The 20,246-nt window shown below is 44.3% G+C and overlaps 1 protein-coding gene across 1 annotated transcript; it reads right to left on the bottom strand.

Annotated features, from left to right (window-relative positions):
• Nucleotides 1-11,229: 11,229 nt before the first annotated feature.
• smyd5 (SMYD family member 5) lies at nucleotides 11,230-20,139 on the bottom strand. Its single transcript, XM_048232341.1, has 13 exons — nucleotides 20,044-20,139; nucleotides 19,464-19,572; nucleotides 19,153-19,292; nucleotides 18,722-18,843; nucleotides 17,511-17,580; nucleotides 16,376-16,480; nucleotides 16,127-16,189; nucleotides 15,824-15,894; nucleotides 15,571-15,677; nucleotides 15,110-15,166; nucleotides 14,267-14,361; nucleotides 13,521-13,591; nucleotides 11,230-12,438 (listed from the first exon to the last, which is right to left on the bottom strand). The coding sequence occupies exons 1-13, from the start codon at nucleotides 20,134-20,136 to the stop codon at nucleotides 12,309-12,311; spliced, it is 1,233 nt and encodes a 410-aa protein (XP_048088298.1). The 5' UTR covers nucleotides 20,137-20,139; the 3' UTR covers nucleotides 11,230-12,308.
• Between the last annotated feature and the right edge of the window lie 107 nt (nucleotides 20,140-20,246).

The raw sequence follows: 20,246 nt of genomic DNA, 5'->3' as shown, positions 1-20,246 counted from the left end.
TGTGGTGGTATATAGTGTGTGTGTGTGTGTGTATGAGAGAGTGTGAGTGTGTGCCTGAGTATGTTTAACAGACTACAAATTAGTTTACTTGCGGTGCTGTAGTGAAAAGAAACACTGAGAGTTCCATTGTAAGACTAAGCCAAGTGACCGGCCAAAGGTATGTGCTTCTCATTCTTCATTCTCTCTTTCCATCCTCCTGGTCCAACTTTCTACCCAAGCTGGGGCTGGCTTGCTTTTGGATATTGTCCTCTGAAGGTCTTTTTGAAGTTTGTTTGGTTGGTGTATTATTTACCGGTACATGTACTTTTATTCATTTGGGAGATTGACTTTAAGCAGTTCAGCTCATCCATTAAAAAAATGAGCAAACTCATCCATTCAAAAGGTGAACCAAAAACATTTCATGCTCTTTTAGATTGTTGAAAGTCCAAAAAAATCATTATGCAAGGCATTTAGCGTCAACCTGTGGGAACCCCTAAATAATACATTTCCTAAAGTAATGATAAAAGTAATGAGTAACGATTTTGGCTCAGGGCTTGGACAGAGCAACTTAATGGCCAGATTTGTATTGCCTTAACTCTCACTTATGTGCCCATATAATGCAACTGCATCATTTATCGGGGTTGAAGCAACTGCATCAAATATCACATAATCACAGTGTCCTCCAATTAGACTTTAAAATGTGGTCTACCACATACCACAAGTTTACTATGGTCTGTGTGAATCTGTGACCTATTGCTCAGTTACATAGCCTCAGTGCCATTAAAAGACATCATCATCAAAGACATAATCTACTTCAAAATGCACTGCTTCAAAATGCATGGTGAACAAAAGTTGGTCCTCTTGCTTACAAATCAATCATCACAGTTCTGCTTTCTGCCAATTAAAACCCCAATCCATGTTTTATCTTCCAGCATTTCTCAGAAAAAATACTTGTTCTTCCAGTAAGTCTCAATGCCATGTTTTAATGCAAGACTGGCTTTGACATAGATAATAGATAAATAAATAAAATAATGGGCAAATAGACCACGTCTGATGTAACGGTGTCTATAGGCAGCTTCCTCTGCTTCAGGGCCAGACTGTGCAGTATGCAGAGGAAAACCTGTCTCTCACATATAAAGGGAGTGGTGAGTGTGTGTGTGAGAGTGTGTGTGTGTGTGTGGGGAGGGTTGGACAGTAAATGTTGAGAGTGTAGATCCGGTCTGTGTGATAGCAAGAGACATCCCAGCAATATGGGCATATGCAGCATTTATGAGCTGATTCCTGGAGATGGGCCCTGGATGTAAGTATGGGTATCGGGTTACGGTAATAGGAGACTACCCGCGGTGTTTAGAATGAGCAGGGGGTGGCCGCGCCGACATTAAAGCTGCTTGCTCGGTGGGAGCTACTAGCGTTGTTGTCTCTTTTCCACCCCATTACTGTCACCGGAGTACGAGACTAAACTGATTTAATCACCCAAGCCTCTAATAAAATGCGCGGTTAAATAAAGTGATTTCACACAGTGTTCAGAACACAGTTTTGGACTGCAGAGGTAAAGAGCAGACAGATGGGTATCTAATCAGCGGTGCCGAGACTCTCACTGCTGAGGGAACTGGTGTCCCTGGGAGTTCTGTTCCAAGTTGTATTCTGCATGGCCACCCACAATGTGAAGGCACTAGCCGACACAGGGTCAGAGACCTATCGTAAATGTATTGGCTTATATTGGGTCCGCGGGCAGAGCCACCCTGCTGCTCACCCTGTGCTCAGCTAATTGATTAGGTCAAAGGTCAACTTTTAAGTGACAGTGAAAGGGGGAAGGCATTTCCTGTTTCTGCATCTATAATTCAGCGGTTTCCACTTTCTCCCTCTCTTTTCTCTCTCTCAGTTGCTTTCTGTGGATACAGTGTGTGTGTGTGTGTGTGTGTGCGTGCGTGTGTGTGGAGGGTCTCAAGCTGTCCAAATCCGAGTCTGCCAGCACCCCCTGCAGCTTGCTGCCTTGAAAGGTTGGTGGAAATCCCTGGGTTTCCTTGGCTTGGAAGCACAGAAACATTTGGGTGTTTGACGAGCGCAAGCTTTGTTTGTTTTCTCTGGAGTTGCTCCACAGTCGCGCGGAGAGGCCAATCATAAGAGCACACTATTTTTCAAAGGTGAGACTAAACCCCTGAAGCTACAAAGAGTTCACTACTGGGAGATATATCCCTGCGAGGTGGCAGAGTTTTTAAAAGTTTATCTAAGTATTATCTAGTTAGTTTTCTCACTTTCACAAACAATACATTGAGAGCAAAAGCTTTTCATGATCCCAAAACATCAGAAAATGTGTTGCTTCACTCATGCACTAGTAAAACCCAAAAGCCTCACCAAAATGACCAGACGTACTTGATTTAATTAGCAGGAAATGGGGAGGTCATTTATCCATCCGTCCATATGGTTGGCAGAGGAATGCCTGGAGCTGGGCATTTGTTTCAGGTGAAGTGGTCTGTACGGCAACCATTTGGGACCCCTGTGGGGATTATTGCCGCAGCAACCTCTCTGTTTACTGTTTCCTCGACCGCTGGACCATGGCGTGGTCGACGAACCCCGGCTTTTTTAAGTCATTGGGGTCAGTTTTGTTTCTGGCCTTAACTCTCTAGTGGGAGGGGGTGGGGTTGGGGGTTAGGGGTGCAGTTTTCCCTGGAGTGGAGGTGTGTGTGTGTGTGTGCGTGTGTGTGTGTGCGTGTGTGTATATGTGTGTGTGTGTGTGTGTGACTGTGTGTGTATGTGTGTGTACGTTGGGTGGGGGGTGTTGTGTGATTTTAGTCAATGTGCAAAAGCCAGCAGCAAAAGCCTGTATACAAACTTTGAAAACTCATAGCAATAAACAGACACTTCTGCCGGTTAGAGTGTCTTATCCTATGTCACGCAAAACAGGTTTATGTTCAATAAATGCTGAATGCTCAGTGAATTCAGAGCACTGCCACACCCATGCCAACTCCACGTCCCATGATGCACTGAGAAAGAAACTTTTTCAGAGTGCCTGGAGTGGAGACGGCTGCTGAGAGATATATCTGGCAGAAGACCACTCCTGCATCCTAACACGACACTTATCTGTTGATGCACTATCAGGGGAGGCAAACGAAAAGGCAGTTTGAAGAGACCTAAAAGCCAAAGCACAATTAACCATTCAGGGATTGTGTTTGTGTGTGGTTTTTTTTGTCTGTTTATTTATTTATTTTATTTATTATTGTTTCCAAAGAAATGCATAACTCACCTGTGTGTATCTTGTTCATTTTTGCTCCTACGGCTAAATCATATTAGAAGTCAAGCCAGCCTTAACCCATCATGGATAGACACGGTGTTTAAATATTCAATTTGAGTCCACTTCACATCCAAAATTAAACCCAAACCACTGTGCAGCGTTGACAAAAACACAAATGTCTTTGGGTTACGTCGTTCAGTTAATGTAACTGCATACAAAAAACGTGAAAGCGTCATTTGGACCCTCCCAAATGGCGTTATCCTCTTCCCATTTACAAGTAGTTCATTTTAATCAGCCCAACAGTAAGAGATGCCTTGAATGTGATAACCAGCTGTGCCTCCACTTTCAAAAAGGTCACTTCGTGCTATTATCAATCTGATTGCCTGCGAACAACTTGTTTTCCAAGTGTACCAGCAAAAAAAGAGAAAAACAAAAAGAAATGGAGCAACTACTCAAGCTCTCAGTGGATTTTCATAATTACTGCAAGTTGATGTAGCTTTTACGGCTCATGTGTGCATGTCAGACATACAGGATATTTGAGCATCTGTAAACAATATTGGAAAATCCCAAGTAATTTCCAAACTGCACGCAAGAGTCAAACTGTGGCAACCACACAAAATGCTGGTCTATTACAGTCGGCTCTACTTATTTAGCCAGTCTGTTAATAGCAGGAGTCTGACTGGATTTACGTTACATATGACACAGTTAACAGGACATTCAAGATTCCCTCTGTGTTGTTTGTCCAGGAAATGCAAAACAGAAGGGTTTTGTGGATCTCTCTCCCCCGTGGCAAGCCTTTCATCTCAAACCAATCAAAAAGCGCAGAGGCTAAAGGGTCAACGTCAGAGCTCAAACCTTAACCACGGCGGACTTCCTCCCACTCTCTCCCTTCTTTGCTGTGGTCAAAGTATGCCTGCGGGGTTTGATGAAGGGGGCACCGGCTTGCTGGCCTCTTCCCAGCACAGCCCTTGTGTCATTTGTGATCGACCTCGCACTGAATATTAACTAACCAGGGGATCCATTACTTTTTAAATGATGAAAGCAGCTCCCCCATTGATCTTTGAAGGGTTTGCTCCCCCAATGGCCACATGGGACTCTTTGGGGCATTTTCATTAGTGTGGCAGGAAGTCTGACTACTTTCCACAGGGGAAAAAAGAGAGGAAATAAAGCAGAAACAGTGATTTGCGAGAGGTTCTGGAAAAGCACAACAGCATTGACAATCAGTCAGGTGCTCTCTTCAGACAAGGGTACCTCTTCATGCTACTGGAGCTAATCCCCCTCGCCAAACAGAGACAACATTTTCATTTAGCAAATGCCTCTCAATAATCTCACCGGCTAAGTCAATAACAGGATCAACATATCTATAATTGCCGACTGACCCTTCAGTCCACCTTCTCCCGACAGCTGTCGATATTCATCATTGGCTCGGGCCTTTTGTGCCGATCAATGATAGTCCCACACTTGAACGTTTTGTTGGACTCTGTCCTCAGCCTGCAGTGGTAAATATCACCTGGGCACAGAATCCCTTCCCCCATACCAATCCCGTTACACATCTCTAAACAGAAATGTCATATAAGCCAATCGCCCAGACGCTAGCATTTCCATTCCATAATGTTGCAGCCGCTCTTCCATATTTATCTGTGTCGGCTCAGCCAACACAAAACCTCGCTAATTAAGGTGACTTTCCCATGAGAGCACCGAAGCATGTAGTTGCTCAGCATTTAGATCACCAAAGCTCAATTAATGAGAACTGCAGAAAAAAAGGCTTGGTGAAAGCCTCTATATTTCAGAGCGGGTAGTCCTCTTCATTATGCGGCGGTGCTGAGAAGGGGCTTTAATCTCAGGGCTATTATTTTCAGGGGGTCTCTTCCCTCTAATGAGCTTGTAGCGAAAGATTTCAAACAGACCTTTGGTGCTAGGGTTAATGTAGTCACGCTACTGTTTGCTTGAGTTTACTCGTCCAGTCGAATTACTAATGTCGAGCGCCAATCCCAAACTTAATTTATTTCAGGCACCTCTTGAAGTGTGTTCGCACGAAGACCTGAGCAATGTTACATAGTTTTCATAAGTCGGAGTGAGTAGTAATTAGGCTCTTTCATGGTTGATCGGGCATGTTACAGTGTTCAGGCACAAAAGGCGATGACATCTGTTTAAAAGACATTAAAGTGACATTGTGAAAAAGTTAAGTGTCCAAATATGGATGAAATCCCCAGCTTTGCCATGTTGGACTTCCTCCTATCCTAATTTTGTTGGCATCCCCACTAGATTTCTGATATAATTGCCTCATGAATATGACCTTTGTGTAATGCAGGGCCCATCAAAAAGCTTGCCTCCGGATGTGAAGGAAAGCCATGACATAGGAGGAAAAAAACCTCCTTATCTGATGGGACTATCTTACAGACTCCACTGAATATTCTCACATCCAGCCTTGGTTAATACATAATTGCACACTGTTTCTGGTTTTTGAATCGTGGACATTGAAATGCCAAGAGCAATTCCAAAAACAGTATGACTATTAGTGTCATTGAGCAAGAGGGAATATTGTAAAGAATCAGGACTCGATGGTGGGGAGATATCTCCGAATGACCATTGTGATTTCTGTTTGTGCTCCGTGCTTCAGTTCATATTTCACATTTCTGTGGGCGAGATTTGGGCCTAGATCACCCCGCCACCCGCTCCAAGGATGGAATAATTTGTGGAGACACGATCTGCTCTGCCTCCTCCACAAAACCGGACAGAGTTCGACAAATTTAGCAAATGTCAACATATTCCAAAGGTCTTCAGCCAGCGCTGCTGTACACATGAGAGGAATACTAAACGGAATCTTCTTCAAACCCTCTGTGATTAAATCACCATGCATCAAATTGGACTTTGTGTTTACTCCACCAAAGCAATGACTTGGCAAAAAATGTGAGACACTGAAACAGAGAAATGGCTAAAGTAGTGTGTATGTATTTTTAAAATCTGTACATAAACCAAATGGGAAATCTGAGTTGTATTTAATTCAGTCATAATTGGATCATTTTCACTCAGGAAAATGTTATGGAAAAACAAACGATTACAAATCAGCGATCATGAATGTTTTTTGAATCGCAAAGTAACTTTGTGGTGAAAGCAGACCAAATCCATTTCCTTACCCAAAGTTTGTTTTCATGTAGGGTCAGTGGCAGGTTACAGCTCTGTGTTGGATCGACGGGACAGAATTTGTGTGATTCAAGCACACTGTGGCCCTTGGAGGTAATCATGAAGTTCTTTGCGGTAACCGACTTGGACAGCCCGGTGCCGATTGCTTCCATATGTGGCACAATGCTGTTAAAAGGGTCTCACTTTCTTTGTCACAAAAATAGGCTCCACTGGTTAGTTTTACAAGGTGGACTGTCAAACGTCAAACACAGGGTATGGGTGTGGAGCAAAGCCTCACAATTAGCAGGACTGATGGGGCAAAGGCTATATAAATAACATTTAAAGAATGAGAGAAACTTAACTTCTCGACAGCCCTGTGCCACAACATGGTGTGGAGATTCCATTACTCCATAACACTAATGGCACAAATTATTGTTACAAATGGGTCCTTTCCATTAGTGGCCCATTCATAAATCATTTTCACATGTTCTGGGCCTCAGAGGGCAAGGCTAAGAGGAGATACTGTAAACATTTTAATCAGGACAAAAGGCCTCTCTATAGTACACACTGTATCCCTTAAACAGCAGCACCCTGTCACCCCTCGTGTCAATCAAAGGCTGCAAGGGTGGTGAGAATTTTTTTTTTCTCCCTCAAGGCCACAAAGCCTTCTAGAATGTTCTCTCTGTGCACTGTTCTCTGTGTGAGTCTGGCCTGGCTGTAGACATTTGTAATGTTCAGGGTGAAAGCAGATCATGGCATGAAAAAACGTCGGCCATGAAACAGAGCGAGTTGAAAGCAGCGGGGATGGTATGAGTGACAGGAGCGACTCAGCATGGCTGTGGCTTTATTCTCACATTGCAGAAGGCACCACCACAGCTGTCAAGGATCACAGACAAGCGGCGACGTTAGGCTCAGGCTAGATAGCACTGAGAATGCAGAGGGGGAAAATGGAGATACTTTCTGAAACTCCAAATCTCACTCACCCCTGGTCTTAAAGGTACCGTAAGCAATTCTAAGCTAATGTCTAACCTAACACTTTTTGTCACATAGGCAAATATCTCCTTACAATGCGCAAGATCCCCTCTGAAGCACTATTGAGAAGGCGTTGCTCTGCCGAGCACATGAAGAATTATCAGGGGGCAGCTGTGACCTACTGGTTAGCGCTTCGGACTTGTAACCGGAGGGTTGCCGGTTCGAACCCCGACCAGTAAGAACGGCTGTAGTGCCCTTGAGCAAGGCACCTAACCCCTCACTGCTCCCCGAGCGCTGCTGTAGCAGGCAGCTCACTGTGCCAGGATTAGTGTGTGCTTCACCTCACTGTGTGTTCACTGTGTGCTCAGTGTGTTTCACTAATTCATGGATTGGGATAAATGTAAATAAATAAAAAGTAAATTTGTATTTTACAGAGCCCCTAAGGGGACATGAGCAAAAAAAAAAAGTTTAGTTTCATGAACGCATTTGAAACTTTCATGTGCTCATGCGAAAATGTCATGTTGCTCTCCCATGTAAAATCCTACAAAGCATCAATAGCCTACTTTTCATGTGCTCATGCGAAACTTTAGCAGCCGTGCACATGAAGAATTGGCTGAGTGTGTTTCACTAATTCACGGATTGGGATAAATGCAGAGACCAAATTTCCCTCATGGGATCAAAAGAGTATATATACTTATACTTTCAGGTGCTCACACAAAACCTTGAACACATGAAAGAAAAACATGATATGTACAACTATGTATGAGCAACATGAACAATATGTGCACTGTAGTAGCAGTACCATTTTAAGAGTAGTAAGACTAATATAGATATAGGCCTATTTCAAATGAATGAGTCAACCACCACTCCATTGTTCTGCAGTTACCATGGTGACTATGACAGCTGTCACCAGACAGAAGTAAAAAAATAAAAATCAGGCAAGCCTTTCAATCTCACTTGCCTGCTGTTTAGCAGGTTTTCCAACATATATTGTTTTGATACTGGTTTTGATGTCTTTACTGGCACAGAACCTTTGCTGGAGAAATATTTATTTTTAAACATAATGCTATTCAGGATCCTAACACCAGCTTAACACACTCATTTCCGACAGATCTTAGATGGTTGTTGACCCTCATATGGAACTTGCATTTCTGCCACTGATTTTCCCATTTCCAAAATGCTTTGCCTATGAATATTAGATTCAACTATTGTCATTGTGCAGAGTACAAGTACAAAGACAATGAAATGCAGTTTGTGTATAACCAGAAGTACAAAAAAGCAGAAAAGTGCAATGTGATATACAAAGTATAGACAGGTTGTGCATAGACAGGACAAGATAGTGCAGTGTAGACAGTATATACAGTTGGTCTACAGTAATATAAATTAAATATAAATATGTGCAGTGTATTCCCCTTGAATTTCCCCTTGGGGATCAATAAAGTATCTATTAGCAGTAACCTAAGAGCAAAATAAATATGGCTACAGTATGTGATATGAACAATGTATGGACAACATGTACAGATATGTGCAGTGTAGTAGCAGTAACATTATAAGAGCAGTAAGAATAATATAGATATATGCAGTGTATTAACAGAATATATTTTAAGAATTTAAACAAAATAAATATGGATATTCACAGATAGACAGATATGAACAGTATGTACAGCTATGTGCAGTGTGGCAACAGTACCATTGTAGTGCAGAGACAGTAACATTACAAGAGTAGCAAGAGTAAGTGTGCAGGATGAATAGTATGACGAGCAGTAGAATATGTATAAGTGTAATTACAGTATGTACATTTATAAATAAATAGAACACTATGGGTGGGATAGGGTAGTGCAAATGTCCGAGGGGGTGCGGGGGTCTGTTGAGGGGCAAAAAGGTCTGCAAAATGGTCATGGACACCTTAACAGGAAATTGTCTGCCTTCTTGTTGTCCCTGTCAAGGTTGCAATGGTCGTGGACACCTCAACAGGTACAGGCAAGGAACCATATTGTCAAGGTGGGACAGGGCAAAGTGAAGTGCCGTAGAGATGGCATCCTGCATGCTCCTGTTCTGACGCTAGGCGAATTGGAAGGGGTCCAGTTAGGGTGGTAAGCAGGTCTTGAGGTGGGCCAGGAGCAGCCTCTTGAAGCACTGCATGATGATGGCGCAATGCCGCACACACATCGGTGTTGGAGAGTGTGAGGGGCTGGTGATCTGCAGAGACCACAGCCTTGATGGCCACCTCCTTGCTGTCCCTATCAAAGCGGCCATAGAAGTGGAATATAAAAGTGCATTTGCTTATCATCCTGTTTTTTTGCTCTCATATTTATACAATTGATTGAACTCAGCATGTATGCAATATGTTATAATCACAATTGAAATGGCACTTTAAGCTAAATTAATGACATTTATGTGTGGTTATCACATCAGACCGCCACAGTTGACATCTCCTTGGCTGACACAAAGCAATACTGGTGAGTCGAACTGAAATTGGGAAGGTCTGAGAAGGTCATCTGATATCAAGCCTGCCTCATCAATGAAAGTTGTATCAAGCTTTGCTCGATCTGCCCCCCCTCCCTGCTCCTCTGCACACAGTTTAGGGTAAACTGTGACTGCTCAGAAGCGAAGAATAATGATGGTTTATTGTGCTGGAGCCGAATAAATTGACGAAAATGAATTCAATTAGTAAATATTCCAAATACATTTCTTGTGTATGCACAAGATTATTAATTTGCTGCCGAGTCAATAGTTTCTGAAGTATTGTCATGCTCGTGCGGCACTAGGCTGGCTTAATTTGGAGATGTTGATTGCATTATCTCGGCCACCACATGACTTCGCAATGGGCATAATTTGCCTCCTTCTATTCCCCTGCGAGCTCATTTTGAAATGTAAATCAGACGTCCATGGGCCTTGGGTTGCCTGGAACAAAAGGGCCTTTTTTCTTCTCTGTGGTTATAATTGTCTTCCATTTGCGTTTGTCCTCTTTGCACCCTCCGCTTCATCCCCGCGTTTGCCTCTCACTCTCTCCATGTTCAAATGCATATCTGCATCAGGGCTCTCTTTCTCCTGGGTCGTGACCTTTGACCCTCCGCGCTCCGTCGTGTAGAAGGGGGCCAGTGTTGTGGGGCCAGTGTTGTGCGGCCAAGCTCGCACACCCCACCGCCCCACCCGCGCGGTTGCCACAGTGGGCCATTCTGATGGAACATTCCAGAGCTGCCGCCGCCACGCTCCTGCTGAGGTCTTGGCGAGGGCTCAGAGGAACGAGGAAGATCGGGCTCTTTTTTCTTTGCCGGGTCCAGAGGTTTTTCTCGCCTGGCTGTCTCCCAGGTGGCAGTGGTGGTGAAGCTCACAGAAAATAACACGATCCGGCTCATCCCTCCGAGAGGGCATCCAACTCAAGTCTGCATGGAACGCAAGGAAACAAATGAGCATGGGACTGGGACTAGGAGGAAAAATAACCTTTTCAGAGAGATCCGTGTGTGATCAGGACTGAACTTATTTACATATGGCAAGAAAAACGCCCTTAGAGATAAAAATAAAATAAAAGATCCTTGGAAGTATTCTTGGAAGACCGAACAATAAGGACCCTTCAGGGTTCCAAGGAGTAGGTACTGAGACCGCTCAAGCACCAGCATTACACTACAAGAACAGAATGATCTGACACATACAATCTAAAATGGAGGACTGGCAGTGAGCAGCAATTGTTGTCTCCAAGTCCCAGCACACAATGGATCTGTAATTACGGGAATTCATGGCTAGTCAGGACATATGCTTGGATGAGATGAGTTTGACCACTGCAGGCATGTGTTCTGGGGTAGAGGATAATCCTCACTTGCTATGCTTTATTGGAGATCAACCAGTGAAGGGGGAAAAAACACACACACACACACACACACACAATTCCAGGGCTATGTAATAGATGGGACAGAGACCGGCAGTGCCAGGAAAAAGACATTTTTTAATGCAGGAGGACATCGACAGAGAAACCCAAAGAGATCAGCATCCATCCACACCCACAGGCAGCTCCTCTCTATTCTCCAAACTGAGTGCTTGCGGCAGCAAGCGCAGAAGAACAGACTATTTCCCCCCTTTTGCTTGCCAGCGAGCACAACGGTTAAGTGTGAGACTGCCGAGGATCATCCCTGCCGGGTAGTGCTTGTGTAACACGGTCAAGCCCACCTCAGACTAGCAAACTCCTTCCCTACGCTGTTGAGGTTGACTTATGCAGGTACCCTGGCAGAGTGCTGTAAAAAAAATACGCTCGCTCGTGTCAGTAAGGACACTGTCGGGACCTGTAGCTGAACATGAGAAGGCTGGGAGGGTAACAGACAAAAGCATGATGAACACCACAGATGCCATTCTCAGACCTGCGTTCACCCTCAAGATGATGCCTAAGATGGTCGAAGTTAGAGCCATACAAATATGTATAGATTACTAAAAATACTCCGCAGTGGACAGTGGGAGGGTGTGTATATCGTATATGTGTTTGTGGTGTGGTGTGTGTGTGGGGGGGAGTGCATACCCACTTGATGCATAGATGTGTTTTATACCAGCTTATACTTAGAGAGAGCAGAATGGTGCTTCTGAGTGCATACTTGTGTCTATCTGTAGCGTTGAGAGTCACTGCACACCACTGGCGAGTGGTGAGAGAGAAAGGGGGAGGTCAAAGTTCACCTTCATGTGCTAGAGAGCACAGTAGGCCTCAGCCGGGGAATTTGTGTGTGTAACATGTAGTCATAGCAAACAAATCACTTTGAAGGTGCAAACTGGCAGTTTTTGAACTCGTCACACACACACATATCTGCCAATGTGACATTGAAATTTTCACTTGTTTTTTTGTTTTTTTTTGGCTTCTAATAATGTGAGCTGGTCGTTTTCTCTTCTTCTATGTCATTGCCTTCCTCTTCTTCCTCTTCCTCCTCCTCCTTTCTGCTGTGGCCCATGTAAAGGGTCTGCACTAGGGATGGGGTTGGGGTGGGGTGGGTTGGGTGTGGGTGGGGTGAGAGGTCCTAACAGGTCACACGTCCGTCATCTCGTCCTCTGTCTCACCCTCGGCCTCTCCCTCGTCCTCCTCGTCCGAGGTCACGTCCGCCTCGTCCATCTGCGACACGCACTTGGCACACGAGCAGACGAACAAGTAGTTCTCCCTGAAAAGAGAGCACGACCTGTCAACCCGCGGCCAACTCCGCTGAGCACAATGAACAAAAACGCCACGCAACGCAACACCACAGCACTGAGGCAGGCACTTGTTCAGGAGTGAAAGAGGGAACAGTTCACTTAGAGATCTGATCTATGACTGCCAAGCCCCAACTCCACTCCAAAACAATAGTCATATACACACACTCTCTCTCTCACTCACTACCATATGCGTGCGTGCACGCACACACTCACACGGCGTCATTTCATTACATTTGTGTTGGACAGCGGTGAGGAACGCTAATTTGTTGCATGGGAGGCTCGCCACGCTCCAGTTAGCCTCCTTTGAATTACAGTGTAACAAAATCTTTTCAAGGTGAACTACACCTCCTCCCCAGTCCCCCTGCTCCTGCTCCAACACACACACACACACACACAGAGGAACTACAGCCCATACCTGCCACATATCAACACACGGGCCCAGATCAGGTTTCCCAGGGTGTGAATCAGCTTCCGCCCCTTTTGGCAGGTAACTAATCAATGGCACAGAGCTGAGGCCCTGGGGCACGCTGCACTCCTCAGCACCAGATGGGTCTGCCCAGGATGGAGCACTATTGATCCCACCACCCCACCCCACCGCACCTACACACACATATATCCCTGGGGCAGACGCCCAGCTGGGCTTCCACACACACACACAGCCATGTGCACTACATGAGCAGAGGTCAAAAAGGCATTTACCACTATTACTATGTGTAAAGTGCACTGTCAGGAGAAGGAGAAGGAGGAGAAGGAGAAGAAGAAGAAGAAGAAGAAGAAGAAGAAGAAGAAGAAGAAGAAGAAGAAGAAGAAGAAGAAGAAGAAGAAGAAGAAGAAGAAGAAGAAGAAGAAGAAGAAGAAGAAGAAGAAGAAGAAGAAGAAGAAGAAGAAGAAGAAGAATTGAAGGGAGGAAGAGGATGAAAAAGAAGAAGGAGAAGTAGGGGGAAGAGGTAGAAAGAAGACAAAAAATGCATGAATGAAAAAACCAAGCAGGTCTTTTTTCTCACTCTCCCCAGGTGTGTCCTGCGGCACAGGTGTGCGGTCTCTGTCTTACCTCAGGATCTTGTGGCGGCTGTGGCGGCTACGGTCCCTCTGGCAGCAGTCCAGGTAGCTGATGCAGACTTCCTGCGAGGAAACGGCGAGGACAGAGCGCTCAGACGGAGGCAGATAGGAGGATTCATGGCACAGCTCACCTCGGGTCTCCGAGCGAGTGATGGCAGTGCTAAGCCCGCACTGCAATCCCAGCTTAATGCATTTATGTGACAGAAATAACTACCCAGGCCATTATGGGGGAGAAAAAGACGTTTCCCACAGACAGACAGGCACATCTATCCATCCATGGATCACCAGTCTGTGCCAGGAGCCTTCTTTATCGGTGTGTCTGGCTCGGTAATGTTACTAAATTAATGTGTTATGATAATTAAAAAACGAAATTGTTCTGCTCACTTTGAGCTCCATGTTACAAGCGTGCTGTGAATTTTCAGCCATGGGCGTGGGGGGGGGGGGATCTGATTTCTGCCTCCCAATATTGCAGAACTTAGTCCCACTTCCAGGCTCCACGAGCGCAGAAGACAGATAGAAGCCTTTTCAATCTGACAGACGGGCTGCCAACAACTCAACCATCCCTACTGTGGTAGCACTGTAATTCTGACTGACAATGAGGATGGAGTGTGTGTGTGTGTGTGTGTGTCTGCGTGCGTGCGTGCTTGCGTGCGTCTGCGTGTGGTGTTCTCCGCTCTCATTCTTGGTTGAGGCACAATCATCATCAGTCTCCTAGGTGATCAGGACTTCTGCTCTTACCTCTCCTGCGCTGATGTCACTCAAGGCATTGAGGTGAAGCAGGAAGTTGTTGTCGGGGAAAGTGACTTCAGCGTTGGGGATGCAGCTGTGGTTGCCTGAACAAAGCAAGACGATGGTTGCATCAGCCAAAGCCCTCAGACTCAACAACAGCACTCTATGCAAGATGGAAAGCCCAATCTGCTGTGCACACTTAATGTGAATGGGCTTTGTCTTGTGAAAATCATATTGATGAAATTCAATTTGACAAACTACAGAGGTAAGTCATGTAGAAAGTCATTCCTACAAACGGGGGTACCGTTCTGTCTAACGGTGCATGTCAGCAGTGGACATGCTCAGTAATCTACCCCCTCAGGGATGGGGGCACAATTTCCAGACAGGCGTATGAGTGAGTGTGTGTGTCTGTGTGTGTGTGTGTGCGTGTGCAGGTGTGTTTGAGTGCGTGTGTGTTTGAATGCATGTGTGTGTGTGTTCATGTGTGTATATGTGTGTGTGCGTGTGTGTATGTATATCTGTGTGTGTGTGTGTGTGTGTATGTGTGTGTGTGTGTGTTTGTGTGTGTGTATATGTGTGTATACGTGTGTGTGTGTGTGTGTGTGTGTGTGTGTGTATATATATGTGTGTGTGTGTGTGTGTGTGTGTGTGTGTGTATATATATGTGTGTTTGTGTGTGTGTGTTCTTGTGTGTATATGTGTGTTTTTGTAAGTATATGTGTGTTTGTGTGTGTGTTCTTGTGTGTATATGTGTGTGTGTGTGTCTGGTGTATATGTGTGTGTGTGTGTGTATATGTGTGTGTGTGTATATATGTGTGTGTGTGTGTGTGTGTGTGTGGGGAGAAGACTCACATGAGCTCTGAAGCAGGAAGAGCCCAGAGCCTTCGCAGTTCAGGAAGTCGCCCGTCTCTGTGGAGAGAAACAAAGCCGAATGAGAATCTGTGGGGCGGACGCTTCACCTGCTGTCGCCCAGAATCAATCAGAGGCGAAGCAGGTTTCATGTGCGGTGGGGAGAGCAAAACGTTGAGTGCGGACAGGGGATGAGAGGGGAGAGGTACGCTGCTGTCAGACTGGGTGGCAGTGCGTAGGTGGGAGGGAGAATGTCAAAGCCCATTACTTTTAGACCTGTCAGTGTCTACAAAAGAGAAGAAATGTCTGTATTTGTGTGTGTGTGTGTGTGTGTGCCTACGTGCAAAACATGATAAGAGACAGATACAGACAGAGATGAGAGTACCAGTAAGAGTTAGAAAGAAGTAGGAGCAGAGAAACAGAGAGTTTCTTAGATGTTTCTCTGTCCAGTAAGACGTGATGACCTTTTTCGATGTCCTTGTATAACTGGTCAATAAAGGTGTCTAGCTGCTCCCTCTGGTGGCCAGGAAGCTCAAGTGCATCACAGGCGTGGACCCACTGACTCAGCGAGCTGGGGAGATCAGAGAAGCCGGACATATTTTCTGTCAACAATCTCAATGCTCCAGATTGACATTTAAATCATATTTTAATAGCTATACGAACACAAACAAGTTTGATTTGAAATAAGACAGACAGTTGACGTGCTGTTTTTTTTACCTGGTTCCAATTCCCTGTCCATTGGTCCCAACGAGGGAGAAGAGAGAGCGAAAGCCCTCTGGGGTAAACCACTGTATGGAAATACATTTAAAAAGAGAGAAGGAGAGAAGAAGGAGCGATATTATTTTTAAAAAACGCTTCTATTTTTAAACCTCTCACGAGTGTTTAAGTGATTCATGCCTCGGGGGAAATGATGGAGGAAAGTTAAGTTAAGTCTTTAATAGCGGAGCAAGAAGAAAGTTTAAAAATGAGTGTAATGAGCTAGCAGGTGTGCATGAGGAGCAGTGTATGAGTCATACAGACCTGGTTAAGGTGGTCATCGTAAAGTGCCGTCTTGAACAGGCTTCGGAGAAGAGTAAGCTGTCCCTGAAAGAGAAGATTTGTCAGTTCAAATAAATAAAATCACGGGTATCAAACAAATTAGTTTGTGTATCAATGTTTGGGATCAAGTCAGTCAAGCACAACGAAATACACTTGCAATTGTGAGACTAATGGGAGGTTAATGACAAGAGAAGCTCAAAGGATACATTAGGGATTCAGATTTAAAAGTACCTGAAATTCTTCTCCAAGGAGTTTGTGAGCGATCTCTTCTTCCTCGTTGGCAGAACGACTACAGAACTGAGAGAAGAGCCTTTGCCAGCGGCCTTTCTCCTGAGCCTACACAAGCATTAACGAGAGCACGTCAGCTCTACAACAACATACAGTATTTTCCGGACTATAAGTCGCACTTTTTTTCATAGTTTGGCCGGTCCTGCGACTCAGGTGCAACATATATATTTATATATATGTTTTTTTCCTCTTCATGAAACATTTTTTAACTCGTGCGACTTATACTCCGGTGCGAATTATAGTCAGGAAAATACGGTATACTAAAAAACATTTTCACTTTCACACAACCTTTAAAATATACTGTATATGTGAACAAATATATGTAAAATATATGTGAACACATTGTGAGTTCAATGCATAAGGGACAAACATTCTGATAATGCAAAAACGCTGTGTTCTACAGGTTAAAATGTCTTCATGGACTAAAAATGAAAAGCAATTTTGTCCAACCACGGCTTTGACAAAGCCCGTTTGCATGTTGTTTTCAGCAACAGAGTAATTGTCTTATCTAACATTTCAGTCGACCAAATTTTCCATTAGGTGGGAAAAATAGCACGAGGCATGCATCATATCCGTCCGCCTAGATATTAGACTCTTAGAGAGGTGGCTATTTGTGGGCGTCCGGACCTCTTCAGTCAGCTTGAAATTGCACATGGCAAGTGCAAATTCATTAAGTCAACAGCCAACCCCATTTCCTGGAGTATGACATGTAAGGTGCTTAAGAGCAAATACACCCATCCCGCTCAGCCAATAATATCCCACGAATGGAAGTCCTCCAATATTGCTTATGAAGCACGCTTATGAAGCACGCATTTACATAACAAGACCAAATACTGCTGAAAGGTCTGCTATGAGTCCATTAAGACTTTTTGCTTCAAACTAAGTAAAAAGGCAAATAAAGTACATACAATCATGATAAAATCATCTAAAGCTTTTTATACTAGTGGGAAAGGGTATAATCTTAAACATAGTATAATCCAAACAAGTATCTTCTTAATGGAATGTATAGCCATAACAAAACTATTTTCTTCAGTGTACACTGAACTCTGGATGAGAGAGAGAAAGATGGTAGAGTTACCTGTTTGACCACAGCCACCATCTTTGCCATCAGCATGATGCTGGAGGTTTCAGGGGGATAGTGGACACTCCTAAGGTCAAAGACAAATGGATGGTTAGCCCTCCCGAAAGCAGGATAACAGCACAGTGTCTCCTCAGTAACAACAAATGCCAGGGTGGAGTTTGAAAAGTCTGCTTAAATAGAGCGTATAGTCTGTAGTTGTAGTCTCCAACTCAGCAACCATTGAGGTTATTCTAGAGGTATTTTTTGTGTGTGAGTTTCTCAGGGTTCCCACTATTTTCTAGAGCTCATTTTCCAGGGTATTATCAGAGAAGATCTAGCTGGTGTGACAGACCGTGAACAACATGTCCCCCTCTGTGTTAAGTCATCTCGCTTCTTACACCATATACTGCCAGAGGTAAGAGAGCAGTCACCTCATCTGGCCTCAAACCCAAGTTTCAGTAGAATAAGATAAGTACGGCTGCTGTCAGAGGCAGGACAGGTGATTGCTGTTCCCATCTGCTACACACATCAATGATGCCCTCATCTCCGCTTTCTTCCCATCCTCCCTCTTATCTGGTGGAGGAGATAACACTTTCCTCCCTCCCTCTCCAATATCAAAAATGATGCAAGCATTTCCTGAGGATGAAACAGCCTATCTAATCTGAACAAGCGAACTGCATAAATATAGCGAACCTCATAAAGAGTAGCAACACACTTCTTCCTCTACTATTTATTAATCAACATTTCATCAGACAGCCAAGGTGAAGCGTGATTAATAAATAGTTTAAAGACAATGAGTTGTGCTGTTACTTTACAGTTTCACCACAATGTAATGGAAGGCAGCTGGCTATGTTCTCTGTTTTTGGGGGCTCCGATTGATAGCAGTTTATTCTCAGCTAAAAGAAAAAAAGGGAATGTTGAAATAATTTCCTAGGACAATACAAGATTTTCCAGGACAGTTCACTTTTCTGTAATTTTCTATGTTTTTAATAAAGAATAAGTCAACTGTTTAAGAGGTTTCCCTGGACATGTAAGAACCTTGATTTCTATTTCAGCAGTTGAATTCAATTCAGCAGTTACATTTTAATCACAGTTCAGTCCCTGATGATATGCATAACCAACATAGTCGCTGTTCAACGCTTTGACAAAGAAACCTGACAACAGTGCACCTTCTCTTCCACTTCCTGTTGATCTTGCAGCGTTTCCTGGATCATTAATGCACCACTCACCTCCATGCATCCTGCAGTTTGTTGATGGGATGATCAGGATCTTCTTGGGAGGACCCAAGACACAGGATCCTGTGGTACTGTTCCTGAGCAGCTTTTCTACACTCTGCACTGCAGTACTTCACCTGTAGAGGGAGACAGAGGCCCAGGACATTGTGAGCACATTTATTCTGTACCATGTATGGAATGTCTGTCTGTACCCACATGAATGGAAGGTCTTTTGTCCCATCTTAGTATTTTATTAGGTACTTAGAGTATTGCTATGATATCTGTTATGATCTGTGATAAGATTACTTTCATTACTGACACTTCCCATCCTCTGACTTCTCTAGCAGAGAGCATCAATGTGTGGTAGCTGGCAATGTCTGTCCGAGGGGGAGATGGTTGGTGTGTGTGTGTGTGTGTGTGTGTGTGTGTGTGTGTGTGTGGTTCACCTGGCACTGCGGGCATGCTTGGTGCAGCTCTGACCTCACCCTGCACAGCTCAGGGTGGGGCAGGCTAAGCCCAGGGACCCCACTGAGTCTCCGTGCATTCTCTTCGGCAGTCTCCAAGGATCGCAGGCAGTACTCACAAGCTAAATACAGACAAGCATGGGAAGATGGAGATGAGCGCGAGAGTGTGTGTGTGTGAGTGAGTGTGAGAGAGAGAGAGGAGTGTAGTATTATGTATTATGAAGGTACAGGAACTATTTATGATGACCGTAAATGCATCAAAGCATCTGTTTTCACCATCACAGGCAACTCACCTTTATATTTATATAACGCATTCCACAGGAACTGAGAGGAGATGAGTGGTCGCTCAATCAATATAGTGTCTCCTTTGCGGATGGCTCTCTTTGCAAATAATCCCTTTCCCTAAAGGGTTCCCAATAAAATAAGCTGGTAATGATGTTTTATAACATACGATCAGTGACCAATTATTAGATTTCTACATTAGCTGTAATACGTTTGCGTTTGATCCGGTGTTTAACTGAAAACAGCGTTTTCTGCTTGAATGAATGCAGAGAAGCACCGTTAGCCTGTGCTTGCATTGCTATACATGTAACAAGGCGTATGGCTCTGAGACATCCGGCCAAAACACTGAACAGTACCAGATAGACAACAAAATCAAAAGAAATGCGAACAATTGAACTAAATCTAGGCATGTCAAAATCAGGCAAATTAACCAGACTTTGGCTAGCTTTAGCCAAAGCCATTATTCACTTCTACAGTCTCAAGCCCAGCTGAGGGACCGGCTTTGATATGTATATATATGTGTAAGTACACAATAATTAGCCGTATCCGCTTAATGTGTCAAAACTGTTTGACTGTAGAGGCGCAGTTTACCTTTATATTGTCAATGAATCGGACTTCTACTGCACTGCTAACTTTGCCGGGCTCCACGCAGAGAGAAAACATGTCATCTTGGGGGGCCGCCATGTTGGAATTTCTTTTTCAACCTTGACACTAGAATTGACCAATGGGACGTCTCGTTTTTCTTCTTCTTCCTTTTAGAAGAACTCGCTCTACACACAGTCAGATAGTACCAG

Source organism: Alosa alosa, chromosome 21, assembly GCF_017589495.1.
Source record: "Alosa alosa isolate M-15738 ecotype Scorff River chromosome 21, AALO_Geno_1.1, whole genome shotgun sequence".
In the NCBI taxonomy this organism is placed as follows: domain Eukaryota; kingdom Metazoa; phylum Chordata; class Actinopteri; order Clupeiformes; family Clupeidae; genus Alosa; species Alosa alosa.
This window is presented reverse-complemented; position numbering and strand designations above follow the sequence as displayed.

What these genes read in the sequence shown, in the direction of transcription:
- smyd5 (XM_048232341.1), bottom strand. Translation starts at nt 20,136, where the DNA reads ATGGCGGCCCCCCAAGATGACATGTTTTCTCTCTGCGTGGAGCCCGGC. An exon ending in TCCTTGGAGAAGAATTTCAG is followed by an intron (nt 16,190 to 16,375) that starts GTACTTTTAAAT and finishes CTTCTCTTTCAG; the next exon opens with GGACAGCTTACTCTTCTCCG. An exon ending in ACGATGACCACCTTAACCAG is followed by an intron (nt 15,895 to 16,126) that starts GTCTGTATGACT and finishes ATTTCCATACAG; the next exon opens with TGGTTTACCCCAGAGGGCTT.